Source organism: Ambystoma mexicanum, chromosome 7p (assembly GCF_040938575.1).
Source record: "Ambystoma mexicanum isolate Mex_15411 chromosome 7p, UKY_AmexF1_1, whole genome shotgun sequence".
Classification (NCBI taxonomy): Eukaryota; Metazoa; Chordata; class Amphibia; order Caudata; family Ambystomatidae; genus Ambystoma; species Ambystoma mexicanum.
Window position 1 is genome coordinate 579,222,222 of NC_090939.1, and position 22,056 is coordinate 579,244,277.

The window sequence follows — 22,056 nt, forward strand, 5'->3', positions numbered from 1 at the left end:
TTGTTGGCGAGGGTGCTGCACTTATATTCAGTCATGTCGTAAACAAATCTATGTGTGACGTTCCCCAGTGTCTGAATAACCTTGCCAACTGATGGTCTCGCAGTTCCCACTCGCGGCATTGTTCCGTGCTGCCTGCTGAGCTTGTTTGTTATGTTGTTCTGAGCTCCTGGCAGGTAGTGGGGTTGCAGGAATAGGTTGTGATGAATAGCAGAGTGCCACCTCTGTTGCGCTTTCTGTGACAACACTCTCGAGCAAGTTCCTCCACATTTCTTTATACATCGTAGTTGTGTTGCCCATGAGAAATCTTATTGCCTTCCCTTTGAAGCGAGGAATTTGACTAGTCATTTGGTGAAGGTTCTGGTTGTCAATCTAAGACCAAATGAAAGCATCTTGAACAGGTCATGTGCTTTTCAGACTACAAACCCAGCTACTTTCTGTGTAACATGTATATGAAAGTAAGCATCTTTGAGATTTAGCAAAGCAAAGGAACCTGATCTTGTACTGACGCAATGATCCCTAGTATGGAAACAATCTAACTGTTTCTTGATTAACGTTAGTGCCCTTAGGCCTAAAATGGGCCTCCAGCTTCGGTCCAGCTTTTTGATGAGGAAAATACAGAGTAAACTCCCCCGCCGCATGTCATTTGGGCACTCTTTGTATGGCCCTTTTCTGTAGCATGATGGCAACCTCTTATCTGAGCAGATGTATTGCTGACTTTTCAGCAGTATATTTGGCTGCTTACTTTGAATTCTAGGGTATGCCCTTTCCTCACAATGTCCAATACCCATTTGTCTGTCGTCACTTTTACTCCGCTCTAGTAGAAAGCTGCAATTCAGACCCCTGCTGTTGTGTGTCAGGTGCTCCCTACTCGGTTAGTCAGGCGTGTTGTTTATTGGATCAGGTTCTTGGCATGAGGGAGCCCCTGTGCTTGGTTGTTGCATTTTAGTCTTTCTTTGCAGTACCCTTGGAATGCCCTGAACATAATGATTGATGGTAGGGGCAGCCGCCCTTGGTGACTGGGGACTATCTTCCGTTACCACCACGAAAAGGCTGGTTGCCTACCTGGCCTATAAAGAAAAAAAAAAACTAATGGAATCCGTCTTCCAGTACTGATAGTCTTAGGGACTAATCAGTTTTCCCATAAAAGGTAGCAAAAAGCAAGGGAAGTAAAGCTCCAAAAAATCAGTTAAGAAAGCAAACCATAGCAAACAGAAAGGGTGCCCCATCAAGGTCTAAGAGAGGAAAGCAGTAAAAAGAAAATCTTTCGTAAAACACGTCACTTCCTGATTTTTAATTTCGTTTGATCTGGGAGCATGGTTGTTTACCCCCTTTAGCTGTGAGGGAGTGACACTGTAGTTGGATAGCCCGATCGAAATGGAGGACGAGGTCCCCTTAGATGAAGGCCCCTTCATGACTGGTCGTTGACATTGGCAACGTTGCTGCCCTGTGTTTCATCGAGGCAGTCCTCGTCGTCAAGGTGATCTTCACTCACCTGTGTATGCTTTGTCGTACTTCGACATTGGAAATGCTACACTTCTACAGAACAGCCTTATAAAGGGGGTATTTCCACACATTCAGCCAACACACCAGACCTTACGTCTGAGGGGTTTTTGCACTAAGCCTCTGGAAAATGTAAAGTCCTGCATGACATGTTGAGTGAGGGTATAGGCAGTAAATGTAGTCATGTCGGTCAAACTTGTTTTTGAGACCACAAGGTGCACATGTTCCAAAAAGGGACTTTAGATCTCTTTTTCTGTCTGGGACATACCGGCCAAGTATTAAAATGTGACTTACCTGTTGTAATCAGAGCTTTTCCCTGTAAAAGCTGGAGAAAACTCCAAGGTCTCTTCTTAGCATGGAATGCAGTTAGATTCTGAACATTGCCCCCACGGTTGGAGCAGAGCACTCGACGTCCCATTGGCTGAGGGGAAGATGACCCAAAACAAGGTGAATGGGCAACAAAATGCACTTTTAATATAAAAAAGGAAGTAGGTAAATTAGGATTGCAAGCCTGAAGACTGGGCATATTCAAAGCATGTGAATCTATGAAAGATGCAATTTTGCAGAATTATTTTTCCTTGCACCTCCAACTTTTATTTTTACCGAACATACTTACTGAAGGTAGTTTGACCTGCATAATTTATATATAGTTTTAAAATAATTTTGACAATATTTTAGAGTTTGTTCAATAAAGTAGACAAACGTTTAAAAATAAACTTTCGCCTACCATCACCTGCGCTGAGGGACAATCACAAAAACCACAACGAAAACAAAATGCGTTCATTAAGGTTACAATATAGACTTAAAATGAAAACCTTTCAGAATTACTACTAAACGTTTCCGTATTTACAGGACAGGATGTGGGTAAAACGTGTACAAGTCACTTTTCAGATCAGAGATGATTTGAAATTGTCAACAAGGCTTACCTATATCTGGATTGAAGATCTCTTCCACAACCAGCTGGAAAAACTCTTTGGAAACTCCTCCTTCATCTACCCCTTGCTCTCCCTCGAACTCAACATACAACTGCTTCTTCAAGTCGGCAGGGTTTTCCATGGCAATCATCTCTAACTATTGTGTGAACAATACAGAAGTGTTAATTCACCATTTCAAGAAATAAATGTGCAAAGCTCTTAAAGTGAACACCACTTACTTATAAAAATGGTAAATGCCTGCAAAGTACTGGCACTTGGAAACACCTTGCCTACTTCCTATCAGGTTGGATTACCTCCATTATTTAAAATGTGAGACTCCCACAGATGCGTGGGACAGTCTCACTGACTGCCACAGGTTCCAAAATAAAATATTTCTTACCTATAACAATAATTCCCTAGCTTGGTCACCCTTCAAACAATATGGTGTTACAATTCTCCCTCGTGGAAGGGGAGGATGACCGAGACCTTTTTAGAATCTATAATCAGACTATAACATACAAATTAATTTAAAAGTGTTTGGTTTAAGGCACAGCACCTTCAAAACCAGTCAAAGCCATCCTCTAAGCATGGCCCAAGGGCTGATTTTACCTTTGGAAAAGCACAGACAACAGCAATTCTGTTTGATGCAAGAGCATCTTAGTAGGGATTTTGAAAGATGGTGTGAAAGGTACTCCACAACACAAGGCACCATTCATAAAATGTACTGTGACAGTTGCGCAGCAATCATTTGCATGGTTACTATGCAGGTGCATCATTGCAACAGCAGTGTGAGACTTCTGCCGCAAAGAGAAAAAAATGAAAGAAAAATAGAATTCGAGGGGCCAGTGCACGGTTCTTTTTTTTGGTGGTCGAGTGAGCCACCAAATCAGTGATCTACACCAAATTAAATTGGTGGCATACACCACCAGCCAATTCCACTTCCAGAAAAAAACAAGCTGTCCGACCATTGTCTCTGAAACTCATGCCTTCCAAGCTCCTGGCCCACCTGCCCCCCAGGCCACCCTCTGCAGAGGAACAGTTATTGAAGAGAATAAAACCAAGGTTTGCACAGAATGGCTACATGTTCCCTTAGCATTCAACATCTAAACAATAATAGAACCCGTGGGGAAAAACATGGAGTAAAAAACGGTATCCCCTCGATTACTACTACTTTACTGACATTTGAACATGCATCTACATTGGGTCTTTTAAATTATTTTCCTTTTCTTTCTCTGCACTAGTAGAATATAAAAATCACAAACGCTACCAATTTTTACTAATGATCAATCCCATATGTTAAATATAGAAAACTCAAACAAATGTTGCATCTAAATTAATCTTGGTCAGAAGCCCTTGCCTCATCTTGAGGCGGGCATGCTGGGCCATGAGCATGCAAGACGCCATTAGTCCCAGAAGGTGCTGGAACCACCATGCCGAGTTGGTCAGAAACTCCCCTACCGCCTTGCAGAGGGAGCGGAGCCTCTCAGGCATGTGGAACCACCATTGCACTGCTGTGTACCAGCGCACCCCAAGGAACACCAGAACCTGGGCGGGAGTCAGCTGCGACTGCCGCCAGTTCCGGGATAAGTCCAGCTGTTGAACACCTGCCAGCCCTGCCCCCTCAGGGGAGCTGGCCCTGACCAGCTAGTCATCCAGATAGGGGTATACGTGCTGGCCCTCCAGGAGGAGACCAGCCACCGCTTTCATCCGCTTTTGAAGCCGAAGGGCAGCACTTTGTACTGGAACTGGTACGACAACCATTAACCGCAGAACCCATGAATCGATGCGGCTGGTAAATGGGGACATGAAGGTACGCATCGTTGAGGTCTAGCGAACACTTTCAGTACCCTGCACACAGAGTCCACTATGTGCGTGGGAGTAATCATCTTGAAGCGTTCGAGCAGTAAAAACAGGTTGAGCAAAGACAGGTCCAGGAATACCCTGCGGACAGCCTGGTTCTTGGGTACTGCAAAAATCCTGCAGTAGAAACTGGAGCCCTGTCTGACTGCGGAGCCGGTTCCACCGCCCAAATCTCCAAAGAGAAAGGATCTCCCATAAAAGGTGCCAGGGAACCAATGTGACAGGAGGAGAGGATTGTAGAGGAAGACTGAAGCCTGTGGACACTATGGAAACGATCCAGGCACTCTTGGAAAAACACTTGCAGCTGTCCTATAAAAGCATCAGCCAGCCTCATACTGGGGACCTGTGTTCCCAGACCATGACATCATTGCTTCTTGGTGTCTGAGGCGGGGGCAGAGGAGGGAGAGCTGAACAAACACAAAGTCCTCTGCAGCTTCCTCCTGTAGTCGCTGGGTGACCGGTCAGGCCTCTGCGGTCCCGGAACCCCTCGAAGCCGGTGAAAGCACCGTGTTTGAAGTCTGCCCTGCCCAGAGACTGAGGTAAGGACTTCTGCCCAGTTTTTGTCAGGATGGCCAAGGACTTGGCGGTTTGTGTGGAGGTGTTCTTCCTTGTGAACTAGTCATTGGTGGATGAATGAAAGAGGTTCACTAGGATCTACTCTTGCACGTCTGATGAAAACAGTGGCGTCCTTCACATTTCGACCCCCAGGCAAAGCCCTCTGCTCGCTGTGTCGATGTGGGAGACTGAAGACTCCATGAGAACCGACCTTGAAGGAGACTTGCCTCTCGGGGGGGGGGGGGTGACTTCCGGAGGTAGCTCCGCCACAGCTTCTGGTTAGCTCGGTCAAAATTGCGTCGGCATTAGATGCAGCCCTGTTATGGCGCAGCACCGTTTGCCCAAAGACTCAAGGATCCTTGGACAGGCAACTGGAGGAGGTTCCCGAGAAGTAAGACAGCAAAGACGATGGTTTAGAATACTGCGATGCTGCAGCAACCACTGAAGAGTGAGGCTGGGGGTGAGCAGCCAGGAGCACCAGCTCCCCGCCTGACAGCCTGTACCTGCTGTCCAACTTCTTGTTCATCTGGACGTTGGCCCTGGGCTTCTCCCAGACCTTTCTCGCCACCTGCAGGACCTCATTCTGGAGTGGAATGCCAGAACGGCTCGTGGTGTGCTTACCCAAAACCTCTGCTAGCACTCCAGACTCCTGCGGGGCTTCCTTTGGCAAAGGGACCTCCAACAACTCTGCAAGGCCCTGAAGGCGGTCATGAAAGACCTTAACAGATGCCAATGGTTCATCGTCCTGGGTGTCATCGCTGTCATCTTCTCATCCATCCCCTTTTATTACAGACTAAGGGGAGCCCGTGCCCTGGGACACAGGTGGCGGTGGGGTCCATCCTTGGTCCGCAACCGAAGACCGGTCCAACGGTTGATGGGGAGGCAGTGGTACACGAGGAGGCGGAGGAGTCTGGATCACCAGCAAGGCATAGACCGGGAAGGGACATGTACTGGTACCAGCAGCGCTGGAGGAACAGGCCGAGGGCCCAGAGGGGGGAGGCTAAAGGGGCACAACCTGCGGGATCACCTCCTTGACTAGGTCCTCGAGGAGACCCGTCATCTGCGGGGAACGCATGAGGAGTAGGAAGCACTCAAAAGTAGCGGCCCTCGCAAGCCGCTTGGTACCTAGGGAGCCATCCCTCCAAATCGCTGGCCCTGCGCTCCTGATCGAAGAGCTGAGGCATGTAGCAATAGGGCTGTGGTGGGTAGATGTATCCCTGAGGAGACCAGTCGCCTGTACCATACAGTCTGCCGCCACTTCCAGAGGGAAGATGACTGGGACCTTCTTGCAAGGCCCATTCAATGGGTGAGAGCATGGGAGGGCCCCGCCCCGAATCCAAGATGGCCACCGGCCTAGAAGGCTCTGCCACGTGCTTATCCGCCATCTTGGGGCCTTGCACCATGCCCTGAGCGGGAGGGCGTGAAGATCCGAGCCATGTGCTGTTTCAGACATCGGAGGCCACGCCTTGTGCCCTAAACCTGAAACAGAAGCGTCGACCTCAGAACACTCTGGTAGGCAAGAAATGCCCTGACCCATGAACAAAGAGGGAGCTCCGGAAGGCTGTGCCCCTTCGGCACCTGCGACGGCAGTCGAGCAGGATTATGCTAAGGACTGACTCTTGAGGTAGAACACAACTATCCTTTGCCAATTGGTGTCGATAAGGACAAACTTGATAGCCCCTCCAATGACAGCCCGGTAGGGCCCCCAAACTCCTTGGCCAGTCCTGTAGTCTTGACAGCCTTGGGTCTGCCAGAACCGGAATCCAAGGAACCCTTAATGAAGGAGTCTCCGTGCTGAGGAGCTGTACTAAATAAAGAGCCTACCTAGTCTTGACGTGAGGTCCTGGAGACAAAGTCCTTAAGGTAAGCTGGAGGAGAAGTGTGGAAGATCTCCCTCCAACGTGATAACGGATTCTTCAATGTCCAGCGACCAAGAGCACTGCAAGATGCACATGCATCCCAGCACTGGTCGGGTCCCAGGCACACAAGACAGTGCATAGGGGTCCGAGGCCGGGTATGAGTGGTCACATGAGGCACACATTGTGAATCCTCCTGCATCAGATATGCACCGGTGGAGGCAAGACCCCGAAGGGAGGTGAATAAGATTGAAAAGCTAAACAACGGGGAGCAGGCAGAAAGTTAAAATGTTTCTGTGCTTAGCTGCCAGGTCAGAAACCATCTGTAGAAAAAGGGACTGAGATGAGGTGCCAGAGGGCAGGGCCTCGGGGGCGTGGCCGCACACTACACTAAACTTAAGGGGGAAACTAAATTTTTGGCTGCCAAAGGTTCCAGTTGCGTCCCCACATTGGGGGACACCCACAAGGATGTAACGTAGGAGTATTAAGACACATTTCAACATATTGGAACATACATGATGGGCAAACGTTTGCGTGTCCTGTGGAAGTTAAATTTTCATGGTTTACTCACTCCTGGTTCCCCAGCGGTAGCTCCTGTCTAGTGGGTGATGGCCCAACAACCAAGAACTGGTTTTAGCTTCTGCTCATGAAATCTTAATTCTGGATCTTGTTTCAATACACCTGATAATTAAAGGCATCACAAATATCTTCCTTCAATCTCCCATTTTTCATGCTTTTGAGTATACTGTTGCGATATCGCTTAGATTGGGATCTTTCATGGTTTCATTTCTTGTTGCTTTTGCTTTTTCTCCCTAGAAGACACCATTTTATATTATGGCAGATTGTATTTTTACAAAGTCCACACTTCATTCTAGACGAGGTATCAGGACTATGAGCACACCTAATCTTCTTCACGTGTCGTACCTCAGACTTCAAAGTAAAGTAAAGAGCCACCAAAAATTGCTTTTCTCCTTATAGGGTCATTACCTATCTATCCTGCGTGATTAATATTGCAGCAATGTAGAAAATGCTGCAGGAATTCTGGCACCGTTCCCAGATACATTGCTCTACAAATAAGCACCAGCGCAGGCAGTGCACTGCACAGACACCAGTTTCTGATTTTTCTAAGAGGTTGGTAATGATTAAACTCCATTTAGGAGGGTCGCACATAAATCTTGCAATGATGCTCATTCAGAAGTATCAGGGTGACCGGCACAGACCCTCATTTACCATCAATGGCATTCTTTGAAGATGTACATGTAGCTACAAATGAGTAAGTAACAGTGCAACACCTGCGTGGGTTAAAAGATACAACACTGATGGAGAGCCAATGCAAGGAAGCGTGACCTCTATGGCATCAAAGTTATACAATAACGCTTATGAAAATATTGCACATACTTGCATGTCATCATTTGGCAAGTTTCAGCTTTGAGTGTACCAGAGGGACATCCACATACCGAATACCTGGTACACGGCTGATCTCGTCTGCCTTCGCAGGGAGAAAATATTGAGAGTACATATGCACACTCCGAATAACTGCTTCGCACTTGTCACACAGGCCCACACCTATAAAACAGTGGTCATCACTTGCAAAGCCAACAGCCTCAATGACAATCTCCAATGCTAGCTCCTGCAGTATAGAGCCATTTACTTTATTCTGAAAGTAAGACTCCAATCCACGCCTTCCTCTCCCACTCTCTGCCACATGCACAGAAAGCCGGGTGTACCACGATTCAAGATGCCCTCTCTAGCAAAACGGAGACACTTACCAATATTAATCCCAAAAAAGCCCTCTTCGCCAGAAAAGTAGTTCCACTTGACCGCGCTGCCCACACTGGTGGGACCCATGCCCCTAAAACCACCAGATTCGCTGTCACAAAACTATCCCAATGGTTTGTAGATTCCCCCCCCCAAAATCTATCAGTCTGTACTACTCAAGGAACCTTGGTAGAGTGGCAGAGCAGTCAGGCTTATAATATGAGGAAGATGTGAGCTGTAGGTAAGAACACTGAACCTAACTAGCAATGTAAATCAAAGAAACACTTGCACATAAATTTACATTAAAACAGATATTTACACAAGATATGTTTTTATATACTTAGTACATTAAACCAAAACACATTAAAATACTTGTAGATACTTGCAGTTACTATCGTTACAACATTTTGACACCGACAGTTAAGTAAGAATTGATGCAGTCACACTGAGACTAGACAACACTCATCTGCTTGGTATACGGTAACCCACCATTTGGTATAGGTCTCTACTACAAAAGTTGGTAGTGTGACTGAGCAGCCAGGCCTATCTCACGAGGGGTAAATGTGAGCTGTAGAGCTGTACAAAATAAATTCGTAAATACAAGTAGCCAAGTAACAATTACACTCAAGGTTTGTTATAAAAAGTAATTTATTTAACATCAATTTTTAAATAAGCGTTCTTTAAAAAGTGAATTCATGTAACAATGTAAATACACTTTAAAATAACTTTTCAGAATCAGAACAAGTTAGTGAGCACTCTTTGGATATGCTTCTTACACAATTCCTACACCCTGAGATGACTTCATTCACAAGGACAGTAATGGTATTTATATATCACACTAGTTATACTTTGCAGATGAGGTTGCAGAAAGGAAAGGTTCAGGGGAAAAAAAGGTTAAACAGGTTCTCAGCAAATTTGAGGACAACTAAATCTTCCAATGAAATCTAGACAAGCCTTTCCCAGCAGTAACAGTCTACAACAAGTTACCACCTTTGAGGGACAAACCATATCAAAGTCAATGGACTAGAAGAGTCTTCAGGGAGCCAGGCAGCCAAAGTCAATTTGAAACAGTCTATAGAGCTGAGGCACTTCATAGAATCAAAGTATTGTACAAAGTTAAAGAGTTTGTTAGGCAATGAGGTAAGTACCCCAAACCTAAACAGTTGAAGAGTGGTCCAGCTGGATTCAGTCTTGCTGCAGCGGTGCAGACCCCTGTTCCAGAGCCTCAGTCGTGGGGACAAGAGGGAGGACGTCTGGAGGGCTCCTGGGTTGGCACATGGGAGGTCCTCGGCAGCTACAGGCTCTTTTCGTTCAGCAGCACTTCGTGGTTTCAGCGCTTAGCAAACAGCACCGTCACGGATCTCGGATAGCAGTTGGGCTCCCTTCACTCCTTGGGTCCTGCAATCTGGTGAGCAGACTAGAGATCTGGTTGTCCTGCTTCTGGAGGGTCCTTAGGAGATTCCTGGAGCTTCTAGCCATATTTCAGATGTTGCACTCTAATACAGATTACAACCCCTGGCATTCGGTTCTTACAGCAGCGAAGAAGTACAGCCAGTCAGGGAAGATGGTCCAGTGGATTTTGTCTCAGGGTTAGTTTGTCCCACTAACCCAAGGGGAGAAGTCGTCCCTTCCGGAGTTTCTCTGTCGAATTGAAAAGGAGTTTCAGCACAGCAGCAGGACATCGCCGGGCAATTCAAAGGTCCAGGAGGATGCAGCAAGCTTTGTTCATTGTTTTTTTGCCGGGTTTTTCTCCCAGTGATCGACTGCCTCTAGTCCCAAAACCCTCCCCTTTTAAGCAGGTTTCTCTGATTCATGCAGAGCCTAGGCTGTCAATCAAACAGCAGGGTGGCTGTCCTGAAAGGACAGCCAGCCAATCAGGACTGGTTGCATTCAGTGAATCCTAGAGACAAATGACAGGGGAGTTTCAGGACCCTCCCTCACATCCTGTCCTTCCAGACACACTGGAGCCAGATGCGGGCTTCAGGGCTGAAGCTCGCCAAAAGCAAGACAAACAAAGAGCTCAAATCTGTTTCGACGCACAGAGTAAACCCCAAGAAAGACCTCACAAACAGAAAATGGCAAAAAAAGAAGACGGGGAGGGGCTTTTTGACCATGGGTGCTGTACTGCAGCTGAGGGTTCAGCCTGTGGAAGAAAAGCACAATGGTAGGACAAATTAAACCACTGCCACCAGCCATTTAAAGTAGGGAGGGTAACACAAATGTTCCATGAGAATGTAGGATAAGGGGCTACTAAGTAACACTCCACATAAAATGGGGTGTACTGGGACCTACAAAAGGGAAAAGGTAAGTAAAGTCAATTTCACTTTACTATTTTTGGGAAATGTAGTTCACACAAGAAAAAGCATTTAAACCTTAGGAGATGCCTATGGAGTTTGTCAGGTTCCAAAAACAGTGGAAACAATCCAAATCAGGTCAAAACACATGAGTGAGAAAAAGGTCTCTCACTCCAGGGTTAAAATTAAAAAGCCCTAAAGTCCAGCAGAAGAGCTAGGGGTCTCCAAGGTTGAAGTGAATTAGCACAGAAATGAGAATTCTCCTCAACACTCGCCCCCGCACCCTAGACTAAGGGACAGGAGGATTTAATCCACTCCTGGATAAATCTCCTATTCCAGTCAGTCATACATTCGGGAGAGGCCATCAGTATTTTGGTGATTACACCCTGACCTGTGGTCTATGGTAAAGTCAAACCCTTGGAGTCTGACCACCTCAACAATTTAGGATTCTCCCGCTTCATCTGCATTAACCATCTAAAGGATTGGTGGTCTGTCTAAATAATGGAAGTAGAACCATAGGCCATATACAAGTATGGCCTAAACTTCTTCAGAGACCACACAATGGCAAAACATATCCGTTCTATAGTTGCCCACCTTGTCTCACGGTCCTTCAGTTTCCTGATGAAGCAGATAGGGCGTTTCCTGCCGGTCTCTTCCAGTTGGCTCAAAACTGCACCTATCCTTGTATTAGAAGCATCTGTTTGTACAATGAAGGATTGGTTGCAGTCAGGAGCTCTCAAGACTGCTTAACAAAGGGCTTTCTTCAGTCCTTCAAAGACCTTAGTGCACTCCTCATTCCACCTGAGCTTTCTGGGGAATTTCTGTGAGGAGATTACATTTAAGGGAAATGCTATGGTCCCATAGTGCTCTATGAAGTTCCTCTAATATCCAGCGAGACCTAAGGCGGCACTCACTTGAGTAAGTAATAGGGGTGGCCCAGTCTTCTACAGCTTGTACGTTGCTAGGAATGGCCTAATTTCAACTCCTCCTACCTCATGTCCAATGTAGACCACTTTACACTGACCAATTTGACATTTACTATTATGGTCAGAGGGGCCTGTTCCAGAGCCTGTAATACATATCCAAGGTGGTGAAGATGCTCTTCCCAAGTGGGGCTGAACACTGCAATGTCATCCAAGTATGCCATGCACAAGTCCTCTAACCCATTCAGAACTTGATTCACCAACCTTCGAAATGTAGCAGGTGCATTCTTGAGTCCAAAAGGCATAACCTTAAACTGGTATAGGCCTCCTGGGGTGGAAAGTGCAGTTCTCCTTGGCATGATCTGTCAGAGCTATTTGCCAATAGCCTGAACACAGGTCAAATGTACTGAGGAACTTGGCTGAACCAAGTTTGTCCACCAGCTCATCTGTCCTGGGTAAAGGATGGGCATCAGTCGTGGTGACTGCATTAAGAGCTCTATAGTCCACACAGAATCAAAACTCTTTGGTTCCTGCTTTTGGCAACAGTACAACTTGACTAGCCCATGGACTTTTAGATGGCTCAAAAGCCCCATGATCAAGCATCTTCTTGACCTCTTCCAATATCTGAGTTCTGACATGATCCGCCATTCTGTAACCCCTGCTTTTGACAGGGAGACTCACCAGTGAGAATATCATGCTGGCCAAAAGGGGTCAAGCCTGGTGTTAGTGAAAATAGGGAAGCAAACTGGTTCAACAGAGCCTTCCACTCCTATTGTTGCAGAGTTAAATCTTAAGAGTTGTCCACCGAGGCGATCAGGGAGAGGCTCACTCTCCTCCTCCTCTTGATCAGAGGCTAGAAGCAAAGCTCCTAGTTCTGGTCTGGAAACAAAGCTTCAGACGGTTAGTGTGATAGACCATAGGGGCCTCCTTGGGGTTGCCCTAGTCCACTAAATAGTTGACCTCTCAGAGTTTGCTTGAGGATTCCAATATTTGAAGTCCCCTCATCAGAGTGCTGTACAGAGATAATGAGACAAAACGATCAGACAACCGTTCTGCTGCTATTTCACGTCCAGTGTCCTTTCTTTCGTCACCACGACCAAGAATCCAGAGACCAAGAATCCAGAGACCGGGTCCTGTGCTGCTGCATCGTGAAGGCGTCAATCTGTAAGCTTTTCTTCACTGCTTGAGGGACTTCTCTATAAGCAAAGAAGGCATGGCAGTAGAATGTCCCACTTTCTGCTGATGGGCTCCTCTAAAGCACCTATTCATGCTCTTCATTGTACGGTTAAACCTCTCCACCAACCCATTGGTTTGGTAATGGTAGGCTGTTGAGAACTTCTAAGTCGCTCCACAGTTCCTCCACATGGTCTGCACGTAGTGGGACATAGTGATCCCCTATCAGAGATGACTGCCTTAGGAAAACCTGCCCTGGTAAAGATACCATGGAGGGCCTCATAGGTATGGACCCAGGATACCAGGTAGCATGGTCTACCACAACCAATATAAATCGGTTGGCTAAAGAAGTTGTAGGGTCTAGGGGACCAACAATGTCAATCCCCACCCTCTCAAAAAGGGACCACATTCTTGGACCCACTCTTGCCAGAAGTCTGACAATTGTGGCAGCTCCTACAGAATGTATCTTGGGCCAGTAGAAGTACAGAGATAACCTCTCTTTGGTAATCTTGAAACTCAAGTGGCCAGCCAAAGGAATCTCATGGACTAACTGTAGGAACTTCTGCCTCAACTCCTGAGGCACTGCAAGTCTCATGTAGTCCCCTTGGGTAGACTCAGTAGGTTCACTGTAGAGGAGGCCATCCTTCCAGTAAAGCATATGCTTCCCTGACTCTTGCCCTTCCAGCTGGGAAGCTGTCTGCTGGCAGACCTTCTAGAGAGGGACACTTTGTCCTCTGCTGAAGTCTGCCCTAGAGGGTCCACCTTCTGCAAGTTAAGTCTGCAGTTCAGGATGGTCTCTAGGATCCAGATCTCCAACGCAGGCAAGGATTTCTTCCAGCTCTATGTCACAAGTAGCTGACTCCAGAGTTTGGTTGGTCTTTCCACTCAGCCTCATCTGGGGAAGGGGGTCAATGGGGTGCCCTGGGACAGTCCGCTCGAGGATGTCCTTGTCCTATGAATAGGTTTAAGACCTTTCCTTTTCCTCCAGAGACCTTGGATTTCTCCTTCGTCTCTTTTTCTGGGAAATTGAAGGGTGGCTTTCCTGTGGACTGGAGGTTTTCAAAATCTCCAACATCAAACATAGTCTCTCTGGCCAATCTGGTTTGCTCCTGCTTCTTTCTGCAGGGAGGACTGGTGGTATGAGATACAACTCCAAGAGTTTTCAAATAATTTCCCAACAGGACTCCCTGGCACTTCATTCTGTACACTAACAGGAATTCTAAAAAACATTATTGCAATGGACGAGAGCTGACAGAATAGGGACCATTTGGGCCTCCTGCAAGTTTAGTGGGACCTTTGGGTGCCTTAGCTACATCTTCAGGTTTGAAAATCACCTACTACTGTAATGCTTGCCCCAATGTCTCTGATGGTAGGGGTTTCCTTCCCATTTACAAGAACACTGTCCTTTTAATATTCTTTTGTGTTATCTTGAATGAAGTTGTACACATCCATATTCTGTTCCCACAGACCCAGGGACACTTAAACACTGGCCTGAACTCCAATGGGGTCTTCAGACAGTAGTTGCAAGTGTGCACTTGCCATTTGTGCTTCTCCCTCAGAGACGAAGGCTCAGGAAGCAGTGTTGTCCCTGAAGGTTTACCCTTCAATCTGGAGATCCCCTTTCACATGATCTACAGACCCACATATAAAACATTTCCCAAATGTTGCTGGAATGGGCGTTTCCGTTGACCTCCCTCTGGTTTAGCACCAGGCCTACCACGTTTCCCATGGAATGTACCCTTATGTTATGTTTCTGGCCCTCTTTTGGATGTCTGGAATTGGAATTCTCTTTCCCTTCTTCCATGTGCTGCTTCCCCCTCTTCCTTCTTGCGAGTTGCCCCAGAGTCCTTGTGAGTGGCCCTGTTGGCTACCCACAAGTCAGCAGCTTGTGCTAGCTTTTTAGTGTCAATTTCCTTTGAGTTAGCCAAGTGCTGTCTCAGCTCAGGAGACTAGGCATCAAAAATAGATTCAAGCAAAAAAAAGATGTCTCGTTCCTTCAAAGGTGTGTACTCTGTACCCCTTAACCCTACCATCTACGTTTTACAAACATGCGCATACCCAGGTAGCCCAAGGGGTACCATCAGTCTTTTTGCGGGTCCTAAACCTCTTAAGTTACTGGGAAGATGTTTCCCCTAATCTGGCAATTTAAGAAATAGTGCTCTCAAAAATAATTTTGTCCAGAGTGTTCGGGCATGTGTTTTTAAGCATACGTTGATCGATCGTACAAACATTTCCTATGTACCTGTAACGCTCACCTTGTATCCACGGGGACGCCTTCTCGACTGGCCGGGGTACTCTTCGGTCCCTTCCCTGGAGTTTGTGATGTCGAGGGCTGGCTCTAGGAGACAGGAGATGATGTTTAACTGTTGCTCTTTCCCTGGTAACCCACCTCCCAGGCTCCCGATTGCCCCTGCGGTTCCCCTGGGATGTCTCTCACCTTGGTTTCTATAAAGGTGCGCGCTCCATCCTGCCACGCTGGGCAGGGGCACGTCGTCAATGGCACCGTACCGCAGAGTTTCTTCACTGGCGAGGGCCGGAGTGCAGACCGGCTGCAACTCCGCACTTTCAGGAAAGTCTTTGTAGATGAAGTTGAGAATGTCTTTGGTGAAGTAAGCACAAATGACCTCCTTTTCTTGCAGGTGTTGGAGGCCGTGGCGGAGGCCACAGCTAGGAGTGAAGAGGTAAGATGAAACGCCACGCGGCGCCAAGAGCATCCTTGCAAATGGCGAACCTGTGCTATTGTCTTGCAGGTCGAGATGAATAAATGAGGTGTGGTTCTCCAGAAGCCACGGGAGCGGAAAATGTCTTGGAGATGATGAACCTCCTGGCGGGAGCTGCTCACACAATAACAGGGATGGAGCCGGAGGAAGATGGTGAGGATGGGATGGTTTTAGCAGCCGCAGAATGCCGTGGAAAAGGTAAGTTGGGAATGCTTCTTGCCTTTCTCTCGCCCTTGTTGGCCAGGATGCTGAGCAGGACCCGGTGAACGTCACGCCGCGAAAGCAGAATAACGCGAAACGCGTGCCTTCTATCGGGCGTGGTTTAAATAGCCAGCAGGTATCCCTGGTGCCTTCGGGCGAGTCCCGCCCTAGATGCTAGACCGCAGAAAGCAGTTCCCCAGTGTTCCGCATGGGGGCGGCCATGCTTGTCCATCGCCCATGGATACCCCGTCCTAGCATGGGTCTCCGATGCCAACAGCGCCAGGATTGGCTCCAAGGGATTTGAGGGGGGCCGAACAGAGTCTTTAGGACCCCGTGGACACTCGGTGGGGACAAGGTTGTGACAGTACCTTACTGTAGTTTTCCTCTTTTATACATGCGAAATCAGGCAGCAGGGCGTGGCCATCTTGTGCTAATCTTATCCGTTGCCACATGGCCCTAAGGTGAACTGCCCGGGTGGCACTAAATCATATCCCCTGCCCCTGAAGCTGACATCACTAGACGCATAAGGCCCATTTTTCATACCAATGCACGTCTCGTGTCAACGTTCTCTGTGCTCCAGCTAATGACGTGTCTCCAAGAAAATGGCAGGACGCCTCTTTCCTCAATAAGTATAAACAAACCGTTTCTAAGACATCAGATTTGCTTTTCCAATCTTTTCACTGTCTTTTTTTGTGTATCCTGTGGCTCATTTCTGCTCAGCTATCTTTGTTGCTTGTAGCCTGTGCGAACTGATACTAGTACTATCATTACTATCTATATTAATTTTGTCGCATAATGGCAACAATACAGCCCTACCAGTACGAGCCAGAGTATTCCGAGGCGGAATTACTCGAAAGAGAAAGATGAGCAAACTATGGGGCTTTGGACGACAGTTGGGAGGACGAAACACCAGATCAAGAGCCTGTGCGTAGTTGCATGGACAACGTTGCCACCTGGTGCACCAGCAATCGGTGCAAGGTAATGCCAACCGAGGGGAACTGCTGCTGCCGAGAAAACTCTAGATGCTTGCCCTACATATCGGAAGACGAGACACTGCCGCATGACTTCAGGGGAGCCTGCCTCATGCGGTCCATGTTGAGGATGGTGGTGGTGCTTATGCACGAACTTCGCGCAACAGAAGTAATGAGTAAGTGTACTCTAGATGTGATGTCACTTAGGCCACTAACATTTCATGTTTGTCTCCTATATTGTCAGAACTTTGATCCATCACTGCCAAATGAATAGCCTTGCAATTCTATACATCACTCGCGATTTGTGGAAATCATATTGGTCATCTTGTGTCTTTCGCGTACAACCAAAAAACTATATTTCTCTGTGTCCCAAATGTAATGGAATGCATAGTTGTTCACTTTTGTAATGCGTCTACACTTTAAAGCCGAAGTTGATCCGTGAAATTACATTTGTACTGGCACCAATGCCATAGGATACAAGAATGCATTTTCAACTAAGGTTTGATACACTTCTTTTGTTCATTTAAATACAGTTTGTATCTTTCTCTTCCACAGGTGGTACAGGCTGGTGGCCTATCGTGCGTTTACATGGTGGCTTCATGGGAGGGTTGGACACCGCGTTCGACGATTAATAACCGCCTCTGTCGTTGGTGCAATTAGAGACACATTCCCCAGTGACAGTGGTCAGTACAGTGGATTTTCCCACACTGTGCTGCAACCCGAAGTATACAGTGTGTAGTGCATGTGTGCCATCAACATCAGCAACAACAAAATAAAATACAACTGAACTTTTATGAATGGTTGTTTGAATTTTTCAGTGAATCAAGGACACGCTCACTTGTCTTGGCAAGGCTGACTGAGTGGTAACGGCCGAGGTGCCAAACGCCATGTACACTTCAAAGGTATCTTCCGTGCAAGGGCCATTGTTCACATGGCCTCCCCAGACCCAGTGTCTCCAGGAAGGTTACCCTGAAGCAGACCGTGCCCCTGCAATCCACATAAGTGTGTCTCTCCATTCAGCAGTGTTCTGGCCCTTTCCTGCATGCCTCTTGTCCATCCCCCCCCCCTACCCCATCAATGGCGGTTTGTACCTCTGTCCGTGGCCTCCCAAAGGGGCTCTCAGGGTGGGAACGGCCGAGGTGCCAAACACCATGTACACTTCAAAGGCATCTACCGCGCAATAATGCATGTATTCCCGAGGAATAACCATTTAATAAGAGAATGGGTCAGATATTGCGGATTTACGCCGGAAGAGCTTGAAAGTAGAGTCCAGGATATCTTGGGGGACTTGAGGGGTTATCGATTCCGCATCTGCAGCCTGCACTTTACCATGAATATGTACGACGAATCGCAGTACACAAAGAAGCATCGACTCAGAACATCTCGTAAATTGCTTCCAAATGCAATTCCAACTCTATTCATGCACACACTGTCTCACGTGAGTGACGGTTCATGATTAAGCTGTAGGCCTTGGGGTACTGAATGGGTAACTACATGGACGGATTGGTGTCTTGCCACATATCTAATGCAAATCTAATTTTCCCTTCACCACTTCGTGACAATGCACTGAAAATGAAGGAGCAATATTCTGCATCCATTTCTTTCCCGCAGTCAACAACAAATTCGAGCGCCCATCAGGTAGTTTTATTTTGCTATTCGATTACGGAAATGTAATATGCATGGAATTTTTAGATAATATGAAATAGTTTACATATCCTGTTTGTTTACATAATGTTTCATTTATGGGTTTTTATCGATATGTACCATTGACTACATCCGATTGTGTGTTAAATTTCACTGTTTTCATCCACAGTACTGTGTTACAGGGGGATGCTGGGACTTCTACTACAATTACATCATCCTTTGGAGCTGGTCCAGAGCATGAGGTATGCATACTGACAGTTCTGTTGAATGAAAGAAAGAATCCTACATCCAGTACTATTAGACATTGACATTATTATAAATGAGCATCTTTTCAAACTTTTACCATTTCAGTTCTAACGTTACAATTTCTACCCCAATGCCGAATACAATGCAAAATGCTTGAGCGCAACATTACAAAAAGTGGGTTTCGCTCAGTGATCTCTGATCGAGTACACTAGACATCAATCGGGTGAAAATCGAGATTATATTTTGACAAAGTGACGTACACAGTTTACGAGGGTATGCAAGTTGTGTGTGAGAAAAGAATTTGATTTAAAAAACGATACTTTTTTATGAATATTGTATTCAAGAGATGTATACCAGGTCGGGAATTAGAAGAGGCACATAGATCATAGGTGGCGGACCAGCTTGCTGGTGCGGTCGTTACAGTGAAGAACACGGTTTCGCAGAAAAACAAGGGTAACAATTTTGTTTACAAAAAGTGGTTTGGGCTGGTGTCTTCATAACATGTTTTTATCTAAAGTGCTATATATTGTAGAAGGATTTACACTGAACATGTTTTTACAACCCATCTTCTAGAGGCCCAGAAGAAAAGTATGAAGACACAGACAACAAATGAAACCAAAGATGCTGCTTGCCAAACAGATTTCACCATGGAGTGACTACTATTTGAGGCGCAGCATAGTCCAGTCAATAAGCAGACTCGAGATGCTTTTTTTTTTAGAACAATTTTATTTATTTTAACACACAAACACAACAACCAAAAGAGACCAAATAGTGAATATCAATCATAGCTTCCAAACGTCATATGCAGTAGCTTATTATATCCAACGCAGTCCCGTTACCCTCCCCCAACCGGAGCTTACTGCCCATCACCCCCTTTGACCGCCCTAGTTTGGGGCATCATCACCCTCCGAAGAATCCTCGTCATCAAGGCTGGTCAGGGTCGACTCAAAGTAGCTACCAAGTGCCTCTGGGCCCTCAGTGTCTGCTTTTCTTCTCTTCCTCTATTGGTTGCCTCACTCCACACCACTGTTTCCGCATCCACCCATTTTTGAAGGTCATGCCACCACGCCTCCACCCTTGGCCTATAACTTGCTTTCCAGCCCATGGCAATCATGCGCTTGGCCAGTATATAGGCCAAGTCTTGTTTGCTTACATGTGCTAGCTTGTGCGGCCTGGAAAACCCTCCCAACATGCATGCCCACAAAGATTCTACCTCCAGTTTAATCCCTTTCTCGGCCAGGAGATGGGCCACCTCCCCCCAGAAGCTCCTTATTTCCGGGCACGCCCAGAACATGTGTATCATTTCTGCATCCACCTCACCACATTTAGGACATGTTTGTATTCCAGCATTCTTGAACCTTGCAATCCTCTGGGGGGGGCAGGGGGGGGGGTGTCATATGCCCCGAGGGTAATATATAGCTGGATTTGCTGCAACCTCGCGTTCCTAGATACTTTATGGTATCTCTGGACCCTCACCCACAATCCATCACTAACAGATTCCCCTGCTTCCTCTTCCACGTCTCGTCTCAAATGGAGCACCTCCTTCCCCACCCTTGACATCAATAGTTCTGAAATCCGGGAAACTTCATGACCCCCTTCTGATAGATCATAAAATGTTTCTATGGCCGTATCAGGCGGACCCTCTAGCACTTTTTCTGACCACATATCTTTTGTTTTCCGCTCCAGCCTAGTGTGAGTGATAGATTGTCCTTGGTGTAGACCGGTGTCCGCCACCAGTGTGTCAAACTCCACTACCTTCCCCTCTTGCCATGTGTCTCCTAGCGTGGCTATCCCAATCGGTTCCCAATGCTTCTGGATTATCTTCCTCAATTGCTGGTCTACTCCTTTAAAAGCCACTAGTGACATTTGTGGGGACCACAGGGTCGGATTCCCCATGACCAAACAAGCTCGTCGCCAAATCTTCCATCCTAAGTCTAGCAGTCTCGTCCTTCCATCTTGCTGTTGCTTCGGCACCCATATCCACTCTTAAGAAAAATGGGACACACTTCCAATCTCAACAATCTAGACTGATGTTGAGTCTTCTGATAATCATCTAGCTACATATTGTAGTTGGCTGGCCAAATAGTTAATCTCGAAGTTGGGCAATTTAATGCCCCCTTCGTCATACGTGTTTTGCAGCTTCCATAATGCTACCCTGTTTCTAGTATTGTGCCACAGGAACCCTTTGCATATACTTTTGAGCTTGAAAAAGACTCGCTTAGGTATCATGTATGGTATATTCACAAAAAAATGCAACAGCCTAGGCAGCACCACCATCTTTAGTAATGCCACTCTCCCCCTCATGGTCAAAGGGAGCTTGGCCCAGAACTTCTTACTGTTTTCAATGTTGACCACTGCCTTTTCTGTGTTAAGTTTGTGTTCAGCCTAGACCGTGTGGTATACCTCAATCCCCAGGTATCTAAAAAGGTCCTTGTCTCCCATTTTATTTGTAATACCGGCAGTTTCTCCCGTGGTATCCCTTTATGCTACCCAGGAGGAAGAACATGATTTCTTGGGATTCCCTGCTATGCCAGACAGCATCGCATATCTCCCCATTATTTCCAAGATATACTGTACGTTCTCCTGAGGATATCTTAAATACAGCAGCATACATTGATATCAGGTGTTGCCCTCCTTTCGTGCTGATCCCCACTTCTCCATATTGTTGCCTCAGGTATATCGCCAGGGGGTTGTAGTGCTAAAATAAACATCAGGCACCATGGGCATCCCTGTCTATTACCCCTACTAAGTTTCCATCGATCTGAGATGGTCGCTCCAGTCTTAACTCGGGCCAGTGGTGTACTGTACAGCAGTTGTGCCCACCTCAAGTACGTGGGCCCAACCCCATACTCCTTTAAGGCCGCCATCAACCAAGGCCATATGACAGAGTCGAAGGCCTTCACCACATCCAGAGAAATTATGGAAACCTCTTGTGGGTCCTTTTCTGTTTGTTCTATGACGTGATGTGTGATGTAGCCTTCTAAAATTATCGGATGTACTTCTGTGTGGTACATACCCGGTCTCATGTACAAGTTTGTTGATAACCGGTCTCAGTCTATTCGCCAACACTGCTGTGAGTATCTTGCAATCTTGTTTAAGCATGGATAGCAGTCGATATGACCCACAGTCCATGCATGGTTTATAAGGCTTAAGAAATGGGATAGTGATCACTTCCCTCAGGGACTCTGGCAGTGCCCCCCCCCCCATCGAAAGCTTCATGTAGCATAGCTAATAGCAGGGGGAGCACCTCCGCCTTGTATGTTTTGTAGAACTCGCTAGGGAGTCCATCCGCCCCTGGAGCCTTACTAGTAGGTAAAAGCTTGATCACTGCTTCTAGTTCCTCCACCGTAATTGGTACCCCCAGGGCTTCTCTCTCGGCAAATCCCTAATTTGGGAAGGTTAATATTTCACTCACCTCCTCTCCGTCACTCAACATCCCTA

The 22,056-nt window shown here is 46.8% G+C and overlaps 1 protein-coding gene across 3 annotated transcripts in view; it reads right to left on the reverse strand.

The window, feature by feature from the left end:
• UBE3A (ubiquitin protein ligase E3A) overlaps positions 1–22,056 on the reverse strand; it is a 784,873-nt gene that overhangs the window by 400,212 nt on the left and 362,605 nt on the right. For all 3 annotated transcript variants that reach the window (XM_069636585.1, XM_069636586.1, XM_069636587.1), the window contains one exon: positions 2,427–2,571. In XM_069636585.1, coding sequence (XP_069492686.1) covers positions 2,427–2,571 — 145 coding nt within the window. The remainder of the gene's footprint in view (positions 1–2,426; positions 2,572–22,056) is intronic.